Below are 17,510 nucleotides of genomic sequence, written 5' to 3' on the forward strand. Positions count from 1 at the left end.
AACAACTCTGAGATATTTTGTTCACAAACGGACAGATAGACAAACACACATACAGACAGGGGTGAAAACATAACCTCCATCCACCTTTGGTGGCGGAGGTAATGAGTCAGAGCCAGTGTTTAGCAGGGCACATTGTTGTTTTTGTGGAAATCATATAATATCTCGAGCTTCATCTCGTTTACACTCCCGAAGATAATTGAAAATTATGCTTGGTTCAAATCGATAAATCAACTAGAACTGCACTTGGTAGAGCACATCCCTCCGCCTGGTGAACAGTTTATGTTTTGTATCCACTGATAGGTCGGATCTGGATTCGGACCTGAACCAAAATCCAATCGGCTTGTTCTTGTCGCCTAACCAACTCATCCACCAAGTTTATTCATAACTCGTCCATAACTTTTTTAAATATCATGTTATATAATCGCTTTTCGCCCAATCTCTGAATGGTGAAGAATCACTTTAAAATTAAATAATTCTCGTGGCAGAATCCATATTCAGATCTTCACCAAAATCGAAACGATTGGTCCTTTTCACACACACAACCTGTCCACCAAGTTTCGTCCAAATCCGTCCACAACTTTTTGAGATATCTTGTTCACAAACGGACAGACAGACAGGGGTGAAAACATAACCTCCATCCACCTTTTGCGGTGGAGGTAACGAGCACCAAAGCATTCGACTCATTCCAGCAAAGTCGAGATTTTTTTTCACTTTTCTCCCGCAGATGAGAACGAGTGTGCTGGATCTCAGGTTTGCGGCTCAGCATCCTGTTACAACACACTCGGGAGCTTCAAATGTTCGTGCCCTTCTGGCTACAACTACAATCAGTTGGCCGGTAGTTGCAATGACGTAAATGAATGCAGTTCATCCAAGGCACCCTGCTCCTTCGGCTGCTCAAACACCGAGGGTGGATACCAATGTGGCTGCCCACAAGGACATTATCGTGCTGGCCAAGGGTTCGTCTTTATTACATTTCTTATTATGAAGTTTGCAAACATTAAAATTCAGGACAATGATTCAACTCAACTGTGCCTGTTTATTACAAAATATATGAAAACAGCATTATAAACATATAATCCACTGCTGTGCAAAACTCTTAGACATTTTGCATTTTTCTATTCCGATGCATAAGGAAACTAAAACTTTCTGTTCAATACGAGTATACAACAACAACACAACATGCATTTTAAAGGCCATTTTCCCTGCTAGAGCGGGGGTTAGCCTTGCGGTCCCCATGACAATCTTCTCCATTTTGCCCTATTTTCTGCATCTCTCCTTGTTAACCCCCTTGCCCGCATTTCTTCTTCGACCATCTTCTTCGACCATCTTTCGACCATCACGCCAAGTCTTTCTCGGTCTTCCCCGTCTTCTACTTCCTTCTACATTCATTTCCATCACTCTTCTCAACCAGTCACTTTCATCCTTCCTCAACACATGACCAAACCATCTCAACCTGTTCCTCTTCACAGCATCAATCACAGGCTCTATTCCCATCATCTTTCGCAATTCATCATTTGTCTTCCTCTCTCTCAACGATGCTCTGCACATCCGTCGAACCATTCGCATTTCCACCCTTTCCAACCTTCGTTGCTGCTCTACGTTCATTACCCATGTCTCGCTCCCATAAATCATAACACTTCTCACACATGCAGCATACACCTTTCCCTTCAGCTTCAACGACACTCCCCTCATCATCAGCACGCCACTCAGTTCCCGAAACTTCTTCCATGCACATCTCACTCGAGCAACCGTTGCCGAGTCTGATCCACCTTCTCCATTCAGCATGTCTCCGAGGTAGCAAAATGTTTTCACACCTTCCAGCTTCATGCCGTCTCCAAGATCCAACTCAACATTTCCTCCATCTGCAGCTCCCTCTGTGCACACCTTACATTTGAATGTAGCTGCCACACTGGTTAATGACCCTCTCAGACCACTACATTTTTGATGAACCCACTCAGCGCACATTGTACACTGAATGGAGTTCACTCCGACACCCTTCCTACACACAGCACAGGGCCACTTCCCAGTTCTTTCCACCTCACCACATGCTTTACCACTTGCCATCACCTTCGTCTTTCCGATATTCACCTTCAGACCTTTTGTCTCCATACATTCCTTCCACGTGTTCATCTTTTCCTTCAGTCCATCCATACTTTCCGCAATCAACACCAGATCATCTGCATACAACAACTCCCACGGTAAACCCTCCTTTACGTTCTGAGCCAGCACCTCTATCACAGCTACAAATAGTAGTGGACTTAGTACCGACCCCTGATGCACTCCCACCTTCACCTCAAACTCACCACTGTTCCCGTCCTTCGTCCTTACAGCTGTGCGCGCTCTTTTGTACATTGCCATCACTACTCTGATCAACCATTCCTCCACTCCTAACGTCCTCAATGCCCATGTCAATACTTTGCGTGGAACCCGATCGAATGCTTTCTCCAGATCAACAAACCCAAGAAACAACTTCTTCCTTCTTCTTCGTATCTTATCTTATCTACGCATAAGGGAGAACACTATTGAAAATTGGGTCGCCACGTCAAAATCCAAGATGGCCGCCTTGCGTCTTCCACTTTGTCAACTCACATCACTTCAACGACAGGGGACCTAGGCGTAACACTTGTTCAAATAAGTTTTACTTGTTATGGTTGAGTGTTTTGGATCATCATCTTGGTATAAGGTTGTATTTGGACCAATAAGTCTTGTACCACTGGGATTAACATTTGTTCATACTTTACCGCAGTCAATATACCATCCAGTTTCAGCAATTTTCCAACACCGCTTAAGGATGTGCACCCCCAAACTTGAATTGAACATCCCCCATGCTTAATTGTTGGTTTCAAGCGAAGTTATACCCAAATGACTGAAACTTTGACTCGTCTATACAAAGCACATTTGACCAATTTCTGTGTACTTGTGCATATTTTAGCCTTTTAGCCTTGTTCCCCTTTCTTAACAGAGGTTTTCTTACCACAACACACCTTTGATAGATGGAGAAGGATACCTTAGCCTCCTTACAGTTCTATTGACAATCCAATGCTTGTCGTCTTTCTATTCCTTAAGGATAACTTCAAATATTGCTCATCCTTGTTAGATAGCTTTTGTAGTCTTCCAGTCCTGGATTTGTCAATTACAGTTTATGTTTCTCTGTACAGTTTCTCTGTTGATGTGATTGTGCTTCAGATAACACACCTTGAAAATCAAGCCATATATAAATATGGCTTGATTTTCAAGGTGTGTTATTGCAACACAATTCACAATTGCAAAGCAAATTGCAAAACTGCAAAATTGCAAATTGCAAAAACACAATTCTATGGCAATCTTTCACTGAAATTTTAGCCATCTTGTTTTAAGATAACACTTAATCCTGATAGATTTGTATTCTGTAGATAGACTAGACGGATTTATGGAAAAAGGCCATGAATAAGCTTCTAGGTGCATTTTTGGGTAAAAGTTGGGAACCTCACTTTTTAACATAATTAGGGTATGCTGAATTCGATTGACCCGGTTGCCAAGGTTTTTGACCTTATAATTAGCATAAACAAAATGGCCGCCAAATTGCCATTTTTGGACCATCTCTTTGAACAAGCATTTATATATGGTGTATATACATGCAGCTCTATGTGGTAATCTAATCTAATCTAATCTATCTGGTAATCGACCTAATCTTCATTCCAGTGCAGCCCACAGTTTTATTATACAAATGTTAATTTATACGAACATCATGGAAAGTCTTCAAAGAGCACCATAAACTGCTGAATAACTTGGGCATTGGTGAACTCACAGAGGAGACAATCAAATCTGCAGAAGTGTTCGTCTGCAGAATACATAATATGCACAGAACAACCTCTGTTAATTCAGCATGACATATGTTGTTCTCCAAGACTGGTAAACCAGAAGCAATGTCACCGACAAGTGATGCTCTTCATTTCCATTTGATGCGAGTACACTATCAAGCCATGATATGGAGAAATGCTCATTGTGCCATACCTGACCTTCCTGCACCTGTGGAAATTGGATGGAAACGTGGTGATTCAGGACTAGAGCCTTTTCTGATGTCACTGAGTCCAATCCCAGAAAGTTGCCTCGAGATGATTTGTTGTGCATGCCAGAAGCAATGCAAGACTCGACGCTGCAAATGTCGCTATTCAGAGTTGAGGTGCACATCAATGTGTGCCTGTCAGCAACAGAGTGATCATCAGATCCCTTGTATGAATTTGATGTAGTTTGGCAAAACAACATGTGTGACATTCCTGAATGTTTGTGCTTCATGGCCATGTATACTTAATTTTAGAATAAATAGTTGTATGAAACATTGTCTTATTAAAATCATTTCCCATTTTATAGTGTCCAATTTCAATATCAGTTTGAACGTCTCTTTCAATATGTTGCCAACCATAATATAGACTAGACCGATTTATGAAAAAAAGGCCATGTATAAGCTTCTAGGTGCGTTTTGGGGTAAAAGTTGTAAAGTTAAAGTAAAAGAGCTGCATGTATATACACGATATATAAATGCTTATTCATAGAAATTGTCCAAAAATGGCAATTTGGCGGCCATTTTGTTTATGCTAATTAGAAGGTCAAAAACTCAAAATTCGGCTTGGGAACCGGGTTAATCGAATTCAGCATAACCTTATGTTAAAAAGTGAGGTTCCCAACTTTTACCCAAAAATGCACCTCACATTCACATTTATTAGAAATCCGTCTAGTCTATAGAATGAAAAGTGGGGTATTAACTTTATTGATGTGAGAGAGGAACATCTGACAATGAGTCAACAATTCGATTTTATTGGTAAACGTGATGGATTAGCTACTACAGAACTTCATAATAGCTCCTCATGTAAAGTTTACTTTGAGTTGTGATTACAAGTTTTTGAAGGTCGTGATCAATGTGAATGAAAGATTGCGAAATGACAAACTTGGTTTATTCGCGTTGTACAGTCAATGTTGTTTTAATACGAGAAAACACTCGTGGAGATTTTGAGTAAACAGATGATGTTTATAACATCCATATACTACAATTCCTGAATGTCTAAGACTTTTGCACAGCAGTGTATAACTACATGATTTATAAGTGTTCTCCGCCCCTCGCTTACTATTCCATCTCCAAGCGCTGCAACGTCATCGCCAAAGGGGGCCCGGCAATGACGGACACCGAAAGGGAGTACTCAGTTTTCACTCCGGTTTCTTGCTTTCTTGTTTGTTTTCTTGTTTGTCTGTGCGATATCTCAGCCATCCTTTGAGATAGGCAGCTAAAATGTAGGCACAATATTGAGCACGTGCTTTGGCAAAAACAGTATTTTTTTGATTAATCAATTAATTGATTAATCACTTCATTATTATCGATTTATTAAGTACTTATTTATTTCCTTTCTCTTCTGGGCAATATCTGAGGCACCCTTTGAGTTAGTAAGCTGATATTTGGACACGACAATGACCAATTTATTAGGCTGTAAATGGTATTTTGATTTATTGGTTCCACAAGCGGGAAAAAGAGGAACGAATGAGTGGAGGTGTGCAGTGTTTCTGGATTTTTGGAGTTTCACGAGAAGACAGTTGCTGGTATACCGCCTATGCCCGACAGAAACATGAGAGTCAATTCACGAGAAGGCATAGGTTCTAAGTCCGGAAAGGATTGAGAGACAGATTCCTAATCCTTACCAATGATCCTCCCTTTAGTTCACGGGTTCCAGTTAGTCATTTATTACCCTGCGCTTGCGAAGCGAAAGGCAGGGTTAAGCATTCGGGTCCGTACGTACGTGCGTGTTTGCATTTAAAAAATTGATTTTCTCGGCAACCATTGTTCCGATTGACATGAAATTTTCACCATAGGAGGGCCTCCTCCTGTAGAATATTTTAGTGAATATTATGATGTCACAGGTACGTGGTACTGGTGCCATCTTGCAAAAAAACAAAAAACTTTGTACCTGTATATCTCAAAAACCACTGCACAGAAATAATTGAGACAGGTCTCATTGCAAAGAACGCTCCATGTGGGATAACATATGTGAATGATGACGTCATAGGTGCCGCCGTTATGACCTCATAATTCGACAAGTAAAAACTTTATCCGATCAGGATGAAATTTCTTGAGCATCTTCTCGGTATAAATTGATGCAGAAATAAAATTATAATGACGTCGTAGGTCACATGATTCGGCCGCCATATTGTTTTGAGTGAAAAGCCTAAAGAACCACGAAACTCCAATTTTCTCCAAAACGACTGAACAGATCGATGCCAAACTTTTCACACAGAATCGCATACCAATGACGAACAAAAAAGTCAGCGAGCATGACGTCATGCATCATCACATGGTTTCGGAGTTATGACATTTTTAAGCATAAAAACTATTTAAAACCTAGCTCCTCCCTCATTTTTTATCCTATCGAGGGGAAACTGCACAGATGTGTTCAGCATATCAGTCTACTAAAATTACCTTTTGAAATTTGCGATAGGTGACGTGGTTTGCCAGATATAAATAATTAAACGATAATATTTAAAATTTTATAACTCTTGAACCGCTTCATTGATCGACGTGAAACTTTCTTTTATAGTAGAGGTAATGAAGTGTAACATTTGTGCAAAAATTCAAGATGATTGATTGTACGGTCTGGAAGCTAGAAGTTGTTATTGCGTGAAGAAGAAGAGTCTTCTTGCGTGGGCATGGAATTATCACACTGCACATGACGAGCAGGCAAAGTACAGAGCGACCTCACAGGGTCATTTTGACCTCAAATAAAATTCTGATTTCAGATTTGTCAATCGCTGAGGTATATTAACACACGACCAAAACAGATTTGGTGAAATTCCGACTATTTTTGACGAAAATATAACATTTGTGTCTGCATTTCAGTAAAGTAAAGTGTGTGCCGTGTCAGCATTTAAAAAATTGAAACGTGGCTCATTGTAAATAACTCCATATGGGGAATAGGTGTTGTTAACGATGACGTCATTGGTGCCATAATTATGACGTCATAATTCGACAGGGACAACGCTTAGTCTGATCAGTTTGAAATTTATTGAGCATGATCTATGCAACAATTATTTAGAGAATATAAATTTCTGATGTCATCACTCACGTGGTCTGGCAGCCATATTGGATCAAAAAAAAAGAAACGTTCAAAAATAGAAGAGTTGGCTCACACCAAGTTGACTGTGCAGGGTAAGTATTCTATGAATACCATCTAGTTACATATATATCCAGGTATTTCAAAAAATCACTTCATGCTTGTTTCTTTTCTGGAGTCTCTTAAGGGTTATGGAGAAACCTGGCCTTGTAGCATGCAGGACAAGGACGTTATGATATATAAATGTGCTTTCACATGAAATAAAAGGACATTAATAGACTGCACAAACGAGCATAGTAGAATGGAGTACTCCATATAGAGGGATAATATGGGGAACAAATGGCCACTGCAACAAATGTGTGCAAAGTGATATGCTGCGAAGATAATATTGATTGAGGATCTAAGCCTTTTAAAAGCCATACCTTTTAATTTCGGAGCGTTTTCTAAACTACTAAGACTTAAAAAGATGCCAGAGTAAATCGCTAAAGTACTACATCAGGAGATGACTAAATCGCGAAATTTTACTTCTTCCTCTTCGCTCTAAAAACTAATGTTAAACTGTTGCGAACGTAACACAATAACGGCTGAAGCGATTAACGTGATTCCAACCCGAGGAAGTTACTTTGTCTCTGGCCTATTGCGCACAACCCAGCATTTTAAAACATATGAACATTTAGCGTTTTATTCAAATAATTTCAACGTAAATGTGGTCTCGACCAACCCAGGCCAGGGTTGTGGGATGGTGGGGAAAATGGACAGAACCATTCCAAAAACGATACTTATTCTCCTCCCCGCCGCCCTCCTCCTCCCCCCACTCTCTCCATCCCCAAAATAAACTGAACAAGAATGGAAATAACTTAATCAGAATCCATACCAAAATAAGAAAATATATTACACATCAACCATTTAATTATGAAAAAAAAATCGAACGGAAATGTGGACTCAAAAAATTTTTTTTAACTAAAATTGCACTAAAAAATATAATCCCGATTTTAAATTTCCAATTGAACAATCATCAACAACAACTATTGTTCAATTGGAAAATTAAAATGACAATAACAGAAACTATACTGAAAATACCTATGCATCTGTTTCACGAACGCTTTGTAACTAACAGACCCTGATTTTTAGAACAATATATTCATACACTTCAAAAATGTAAACATAATTAAACCCTCAATGCATTTTCTTAAATGTAATCGTTGCAGATTTTATGTTCAAATTTTTGAAACGCTATGCGTTACTAGGTAAGATTGATCACTTTTGATGGGAAGGAGGGGGGGTGGGGGGGACATGAGTTTCAAGAAAATGAAGAAACACATCACACATGGGATTTTAACCTGGGTCTCTTCCAACCTACAACCTTCCAACAAACATCCTACAACCTTCCAACTACAACCTTCCAACCAGGAGCACCTGGGTCTCTTCCATCGTGAGTCAATGGTTCAGAGGGGAACAAGAACAGGCCAACCCATAGTATTCTGCTCACAATTCCAAATTCTCTTTATTGTGTAGTTAGGAGTTTTTATCTTGTAATGGAAAACAGCAGCAGAATGAGCTAGGTTATAAACAAACAATAAAAACAATGAAATATTTCTGTGTATGAAAAGGTAATCCATGCTATGTTTCAATTCTACAGGCACTGTGTTTCTGGAGTAGGTTTGGAGCACCCTTCACCAAACCATATGGACCACGACTATTTGCCTCTCAGTGGTCCTGAGCCCAGTCAGGGGAATCTTTTATCTCATGAAGCTTGTTATGATTGCAAGATCAATGGGCGAAACAAGCCTAGACAACGTCACCGCCGTGAGGCGAAAGAGCATCATCCTCCTGAGGTACGGACCTTATGTTAATTAGAGTCGAATGAATAAGGACCTTGACAAAAGTGTCTATCACAAAATATACTTTGTCTGCAATTTTTCCCCTCTTAAGATCCCTGACACTCCTTTCACTTTTCCACCCCTTACTCCGACCTCCTTTCTCAACTCTTATGTCCTCCCGTTTCGTACTATCCTCTTATTTTATCTTCCTCTTTTTATTTTTAGATTTCTCAATTTACTTCCTCCCCTCTATACTAGCTTTCCTTTCTACCTTGTATACATAATATGTAGATGACACTTGGACATCAGTATAATCCTTAAAGTTAAATATATACATTTTTAACCATTGCCAAACGTGAAAGTTATTGATGGTTGTAATATATTGAGTACAGTTCCTTCAGAAAATATTCACACCTCTTGACTTTTTCACATTTTGTTGTGTTATAACTTGAATTTACGAGAACGGCACTCAGTAGAGGGAATTTCATTTAGACCAGGAGAGGAAGTCCATGAGCCATAAGTTGAGATTTCCATGGATACTATAAGAGGCGAGTTTGGTGAGCAAAGCGGGGTGCCACACCATATCGAAGGCACGTGATATGTCATGGGAGACAGCTCTAATTTCCTATTTGCGTTGAGGACCTCCATCCATTGTTGAGATATCAGAAGCAGCATGTCCAGAGTAGAGTGACCTGGTCTGAATCCAAATTGGTGATCCGAGATCAAGCCATTGGAGAAGAGGAAGGATTTAATATCAGAAGCGATGATGGATTCCATGACCTTGCTGATGATTGGGAGCAGACTGATTGGTCTGTAGTTGCAGGGATCTGTTTTTGCACCTTTTTGATTAAAGCAGTAATGTTGGCTGATTTCAAAGCAGATGGCAGATGACCTTGAACAAAAGAGAGGGTGAAGAAAACAGAGAGAGGGTGACTTGTCCCTTTGTCAAACTTGTGTTTGAACACATGCAAAAACTGCCCTCGCAAACGATCATATTACTTTGAGCCAAACAACACTTTAAATTTATAGAATACTGAAAGTTCCCAAGAGCATAGTGAGCTACATCATTAGGAAATGGAAAGAATATGGAACTGCTCAGACTCTTCCTAAATCTGGACGTCCAACCAAACTCAGCAACTGGGAAAGAAGGACCTTGTTCAGGAGGTGAACAAAAACCCAATGACCACTCTGATGGTACTACAGAATTCCTTGTCTGAGATTGGAGAACTTGCCTGAAGGACAACGGTCTCTGCAGCACTTCACAAATCTAGTATTTATGGGAGAGTGTCCAGATGGAAACCACTTCTGATAAAAAGGTACATGACAGAATGCCTGGAGTTTGCAAAAAGGCATGTGAAACACTCAGAGAGCATGAGGTAAAATATTCTGTGGTCTGATGAGATGAAAATTGAACTATTTGGCCAGAATGAAAAGCGTGACGTCTGGCGGAAATCGAGTACAGCTCATCACCCATTTAAAACCATCCCTACCATTAAGCATGTTGGTGGCAGAATCATGCTATGGGGATGCTTTTCAGCAACAGGGACTGGGAGGCTTGTAAGGATAGAGGAAACAATGAATGGAGCCAAATACAGGCAAATTCTTGAGGACAACCCGCTTCAGAGTGCAAAAGACCTTACATTGTGGCGAAGATTTACATTCCAACAAGACAATGACAACCAAGCATGCAGCCAAAGAAACGCTGGAATGGCTTCAAAACAACAACGTGAAAGTCCTTGAGCAGCCCAGCTGAAACGCCCAGACTTGAATCCCATTGAGAATCTGTGGAAGGACTTGAAGATTGCTGTTCACCAACGCTCCACATCCAACTTGACAGAGCTTGAACAAATCTGCAAGGAAGAATGTGAGAACCTCCTCAAATCCAGATGTACAAAGCTGATAAATACATACCAAAGAAGACTTGAAGCTGTAATCGTTGCCAAAGGTGCTTCTGCGAAGTATTGACTCAGGTGGCTGAATACTGCAAATTACATATTTTGTAATCCATTTTCAATGAATTTTTAAAAAATTCAAAACGCATGTTTTCACTCTGTCGTGATGGGGTATTTTGTGTAGATCGGTGACAAAAAATTAAGTTTAATCCATTTAAATTTAAATTCAGGCCATAACACAACAAAATGTTAAAAAGTCAAGGGGTGTGCATATTTTCTGAAGGCACTATATATATATATATATATATAATATATATATTATATACAGTCACATGAAAAAGTAAGTACACCCCATGTAAAGTTTTGACTTTTTGAACATATTTCAACATACAGCTATTTGATCTTCATTTCAACAATATTGATAGATAAAGGTGATATAATATAACAAATATCATGAAACATTTACATTTTGTAGTCCATTGTATAATTTAAATAAACATAAATGCAAATTTCGCATGTGGAAAAAGTAAGTACACCCTTGGCTCTAATAGGTGGTATTGCCCCCTTTGGCAGAAACAACCTCAAGTAGGCATTTCTTATAACTGTCTACCAGTTTCTGACATTGACTGTGAGAAATTTTTGCCCACTCCTCCATGCAGAATTCTTTCAGCTGTGCAAAGTTTGAGGGGTTTCTTGCATGCACAGCTCATTTCAAATCCCCCCACAACATCTCGATGGGATTTAGATCCGGGCTTTGACTTGGCCATTCCAGAACCCTCCATTTCTTTCTTTTCAGCCATTCCTTGGTGGATTTACTGGTATGTTTAGGGTCATTGTCATGTTGCAAGGTACACCTTTGGTTGAGCTTCAACTTTCCGACAGATGGCCTCACATTATCCTCAAGCTCCCTCTGGTACAATGAAGAATTCGTAGTGGATTCTGTGATAGTGAGCTGCCCAGGCCCTGATGCAGCAAAGCTGCCCCAAACCAAAATATTTTCACCACCATGCTTTACAGTTGGTATCAGGTTCTTGTGGTCAAATGCTGTCTTTGGTTTTCGCCAAACATGTCTTCTGGTACTGTGGCCAAATAGCTCTACCTTTGACTCATCTGTTCAGAGCACATTGTTCCAGAAGTGCTGGTCTTTGCCGAGGTGTTCATTGGCAAACTTTAGTCTTGCCCTGATGTTCTTTCTGGATAGCAAAGGTTTCCTCCTGGCACACATCCCATGTAGATCAAATTTGTGCATCCTCTTTCTAATGGTAGACTTGTGCACTTTGACATCAACCGTGGCAAGAGCTACCTGTAGGTCCCGTGATGACATTCTGGGGTTCTTAGAGATTTCTTTCAGCATCTTGCGGTCTGCTCTCGGGCTGAACTTGCTGGGGCGGCCTGGCCTGAACAAGTTGGCAGTTGTTTGGAATCTTCTCCACTTGTAGATGATCTTCCGGACAGTCAAATGATTGATTTCAAATTGTTTGGAGATCTTTTTAAATCCCTTCCCAGACTCGTAGGCATCTATAACCTTCTTTCTGAAGGCCTCAGAGAGCTCTTTTGATCTAGGCATGGTGACGCCGCACACTTCAACAACAAAGAGCAAACCAAACTAAATGTCTGAGGTTTAAATAAGACAGGTTCCTCCAATATCCTCTCTAACGATGTTATAATCATTTGCACCTGAGCTGGTGCACCTGATTCTAATTTTAGGTATTTGAAGTAGTGATAAATGTAGGGGTGTACTTACTTTTTCCACATGCGAAATTTGCATTTATGTTTATTTAAATTATACAATGGACTACAAAATGTAAATGTTTCATGATATTTGTTATATTATATCACCTTTATCTATCAATATTGTTGAAATGAAGATCAAATAGCTGTATGTTGAAATATGTTGAAAAAATCAAAACTTTACATGGGGTGTACTTACTTTTTCACGTGACTGTATATATATATATATATATATATATATATATATATATATATATATATATTGTTACAGACGCGGTTGTGGATGTTGGTTTACCGAGCGGTTTGGTATGACCGCGTCTGCACGTTTACCCGATTATACTCGAACGTTGCCGAGTCGCGCTACGCTAAATCAATTGAGGAAAAGGACACAACGGCTGGGTTAAAATGACACGACACCAAGGGTTCAGTTCTCAAGACCTCCGGAGGAGGTTATAATATTGCGGAAGGTCAGATTACAGGGATGAGAGAGACAGCATAGTAAGGTAGGCACTTAATTACGGTCTTAGAATAGCCCCGACAGACGACAGATAAACAGGACAAAACTGACTCACACGGGGATTGATGGCAAGGAAAGGCGGGTTGGTCGATGGCTCAAGGTGCACTCTTGGCTCAGGGACAGAATCGACCCGGTCCGGTCCAAAGATGCGGGGAGGTATTCAGCGCTCGGAGGTGGCAACTTCTCTCTCCAAGCTGGGGGCGCATCTGATCTCACATCCGGTAAGTCGCTGCGTATATCCGGCGGGGAGTGACACGCCCTCGGCTCGTTAGCTCCGCCCCAGATGGAATCGGCCCGTTGCTTCTCATTGGGTGCGGGGGTTACCGGGCTCCGCCCCTGACGAGGAGCCGACAGGCAGCCCCTTCGTGGTAACCCCGTCGGCGCACATGGGTAATGGCGGCTAACCGAGCCGGAGTGAGGACGCACACTCCCCGCGCGCTGTTGTGGTAGTTGTTGTTGTAGTTGTAGTTGTTGTTGTTGTAGTTGTTGTTGTTGTTGTTGTTGCATGGGGAAGATGGGAGGAGGTATGGGGAGGTCCTAAACTCACTACTGGTGCCATACGATCACATTCTGGTGCAACGAAGAGTCAGAATTAATGGAAACGAGTCCTTAACTGACATAGACTAAGAATAACTAGCAAGATGTCCAAAAGTTGTCTACGTGAGATGCGGTGGGAGTGGGCACGACATTTAATGGGGGAAAAAGGGGAAGGTCGGTTCTACAGAGTGTTATTTACAGGCAATGGGACTAGGGAATGGGGGATTGGGGATAGTTGGGGAGTGTTGGGGAAATAGGGGAATATTTACAAGCGGATATGGAGGCCAAATGCCATATCCGCAACATTGCACCCTTCTCTACCCTCGGGGCGTCTCGACCCGATAAATTTTTACCTATTTTAGTGTGGCACTCAGATGTAGTTCCCTCTACTATTAACTCTACCCTGAGTGCGACAGTTTTACAGATCTTCACAAATGAGTAAATATGTCCCCCTGCGACGTTGCACCCTTCTCCTCACAGAAACACACCCACAGGATAACCGAATCACGGAAAGAATTCGCAAACTAAACATACAGCCGGTAGGGAGCATTATTTACAAGACTACGCTGATATTTACACTACGATCCAGGACCTGTTTTTGGAGGAACACATGCAGATGTTATGCATAGAGAGAGCACGCATGCCAGCATCGATACACCAACCCACGAGTGCTCTGTGGCCTTACGGCCTTTAATAATGTGCAGAGCACCCCTTCCCAGCACCAAAAGCACCACCCCATCATGTCGTCAGCACCATCCGGTGCACCAATAAAGTGTTTATAAATCACCGGTGGTGTCGCAGCCGGCCGATGTTCTGCCGCTGGTCTTGCCTTCATGTGGTGCACTTGGCCTTCGTACTTCTTTCAAAAATAAAGAAAGGCGCCAACCGCGTCCATTTCTTTATTGTGGCCGTCAGGGGGCCAACTATAAGTGGTTCACCTGTATGGCATAGGTGCCACGTTGACCCATAGGTCAATCCACGGGTGGTGCTTGGCCGCAAAAGGACTGCGGTCCATGGTGGGCGGCCACAAACATTGCGGTCCATATGGTGTATCGATCCAGGCAGCAAGCAGCGAAAGTGCAGGCCCACAACTGCGTAGCCAGCACCTCTCTCTCCTCTCTCTCTGCCCCCAAAGCCAGATCCTCGGAGGTGGGAGACAAAAGAAGCAGACAAGTGAGTAAGGTGGTAAGGGCGCAAAAGTGCACGCAATATAAGATGATGCACACTGGGGGCACATGGGAACCAGGTGAGACAGGTACGTTCCTACCGTACGCCCCCCCCCCCCCCCCACCATGTAACCTACATGGCCCCTCCCTTACCCCTTACTGCATCCACAAAACACAACACTACCCATAAACATCTACTTTACCAATCAACAAACGTCCCTACTGTCTTCCCCGTTCCTCCCATAAACCAAATTCGTCTTCTCTCCCTCCTAACCAATCAAATTTGCCATTTTCAACTCTCATCAAAATTTGCCATCTCCAACTCAACATCATAATTTGCTATCACCAATTCATCATCAGTCCCTCCTAGGGAGGGAGAGATGGAATCACCCCAATGTCTCATCCACGTCGTGATGCGTCTCACAAATCCAACAGCAATCCTTACTTCCTGCAACACAAAACAAAGAAAACACAGGTGTGGAGTCATCATCATCACCACAGGTAAGTGGCTGCGTATGGTGCGACAGGTTCATCAATCCTAACTATTTCCTAAATGACTTTAACAACTTTACATTACCCGGGGTCTTTCTCCGGCCAAACCATTGGCCCTCTTACACTATGGGTTCTAAAAACCAATTCCCATTGGCCAAACTGTGGTGCTTTTCAATTTGGGGTCTCACTCCCCCGATTCATCTCCCGGTGCCCTCGCACAATTTCTGGGCCGCGACGTGTACCTCTCCCAGCGGGTCTACCCACCTGCACACCTCCACCACTGTAGTTGCCTCCGAGCTTACCTGCTCCTTACCCTAACCTATCTACCTGGGGAAGGCCCTCTGGCGCTCTCCCCACTCGGTGCCCTCTCTGGCACTGGGCTGCCCGATCCACACCCGGGATCCTCAGGCACCCACTCACAACTACCGGCTCCCAGAGCCCACCTGCGGCCTCACCTGGCCGACATCCTCACAGTGGTGGAGTGCCCAACCAACTACACACACTAACAGGCTACACGCCCAGCCATTTCCACAACACTAATGCACCCATCCACAATACCATTCTGCAACCGCACCACAAATGCCAATATCCAACCACAATTTACCTATACCCTCTACCTTACACTTACACTACCCGCCCCGGGTACTCGTGAAAGGGGTCCACTCTTCCCCCATCCACACCTTCGCACCATGCACACCACTCCGTACCACTTACTCCAACTCTCTCCACACACCTGTGCTCTCACACCTGGTGCCACCTGCACCCTTCTCTCCCCAAGCGCATTCGCGCTGATCCACAACACTCACTACTCATACACTGCTCCACACACCTGTCCAGTTGCACACCTGTGCAATCACACCTGTTCAATTCTCACACACACGGCATCATCTCAGCTAACTACTCCCCTCTGAAACTTGCGCTTCCCAGTCGTCCCTTTAAACTATTGCGCTCCCTCGTCATTATCATCCACACTAATCTACCTGCGTCCCCACTACAGGTATCAGTCACTAACTAAACTTAACGTCACCTAATGTCATCTTCGCTAGATCCCTATCAATATCCTAACCCACCCGGGCTAGTTTCCACTGCCATACACCCCATAAGCTATTGCTCCTTTGCCCCACCATGGGAAGGGTGGCAGGGATGCCACCCTTACCCACCGGGCCCATCGCTCACTACCAATTTTGCACATCAAATTTCAACTAATCAAAAATTTGCCAATCACTGCCCATCATCTGCCAATCACTACTGCCAATCCTTTGCCAATCATCAAATTTTGTTTTTTTTTCTAATTTCGGGGCCAAAACACTAACCTCATCACACAGTCTACTCACTACTGCCTCTCGGTGCGCCAATCCCTGTCCAAAGCCCGGCTTCGTAAAGCCAAGCCATGAATGCGGGTTGTTTGGTGCCAGCGGCTGGATACGTCCGGCACTCGGTGCAGGGACGGGGGCTTACCCGGGCCGAGATCCCACGCACCACCCCGGCGTGGAGCCATCCAATGGCTCGATCTCGACCTGCCGGAATGCCTCAACAAAAAGTGGTCGCCATGACGACCCTTTCTATCGGGCTGCCCGCTCCGCCTGGTGGAGCACGGACGCGGCCGTTCAAAGCCAGGCCCGGCACGCACCGAGGGCCCGCTTCGGCTATAAGTCGACCTAACCGCTGCTCCGTTTAACGTCGATGCTTCACCTGCATGCTTACACCCCGCAGCCCGTTCCTTGCTCACACATCCAGCCGTTCCCATGCTCCTCGTACCTTTCCTTACACACCTCGGTACTCTCATTCCACTCACAGCCTTGGTCACACACCTGACCACCGAACACTTTCGCACACATTCGTTGGTCGCACACCTCACCAACACACCTCTTCGCACCCCCTCCTCGGTCACCTCCTCTGTGACAATCACAGGTGTGCTCTCCTTCGCACACCCAACCACGTGCCTCACTACCAATTCCAGCGTGCATTCCCACTCACGCTCTACCATTCCAGGTGTGCTTCCTTTCTCACCTGTCACAACCAACTCACGCTCCGTGTCACTCTTACTACTCTCACCTCCATTCTTGACAGCGCACTCACCCTTACTCCCGACAGCGCACTCTTTCCTCATGCACCTGTCCGTTACACACCTTTCTCACGCACACTCTCCCGTCACACCCTCTGTAACACTTACCACACCGCGCTTCCATGTGCTCCCTCGCACACACGCTACGACCGACTCACTCTCGCCAGCACCCTCACTCCTTGGCACGCACTTTTTCCTCACACCCCCCAGAGTCGGA

At 43.3% G+C, this 17,510-nt stretch overlaps 2 protein-coding genes across 3 annotated transcripts in view; both read left to right on the forward strand.

The window, feature by feature from the left end:
• LOC144890982 (protein FAM200C-like) overlaps nt 1–17,510 on the forward strand; it is a 1,200,974-nt gene that overhangs the window by 1,024,597 nt on the left and 158,867 nt on the right. The window lies entirely within an intron of this gene.
• Nucleotides 1–17,510, forward strand: part of LOC137421111 (fibrillin-2) — a 291,848-nt gene that overhangs the window by 262,060 nt on the left and 12,278 nt on the right. For both annotated transcript variants that reach the window (XM_068106839.2, XM_068106838.2), the window contains exons 62-63: nt 725–956; nt 8,713–8,908. In XM_068106839.2, the coding sequence (XP_067962940.2) occupies nt 725–956; nt 8,713–8,908 (428 nt within the window). The remainder of the gene's footprint in view (nt 1–724; nt 957–8,712; nt 8,909–17,510) is intronic.

The sequence above is a fragment of the Myxine glutinosa genome, chromosome 2, assembly GCF_964187855.1.
Source record: "Myxine glutinosa chromosome 2, kmMyxGlut1.1, whole genome shotgun sequence".
NCBI lineage: Eukaryota > Metazoa > Chordata > Myxini > Myxiniformes > Myxinidae > Myxine > Myxine glutinosa.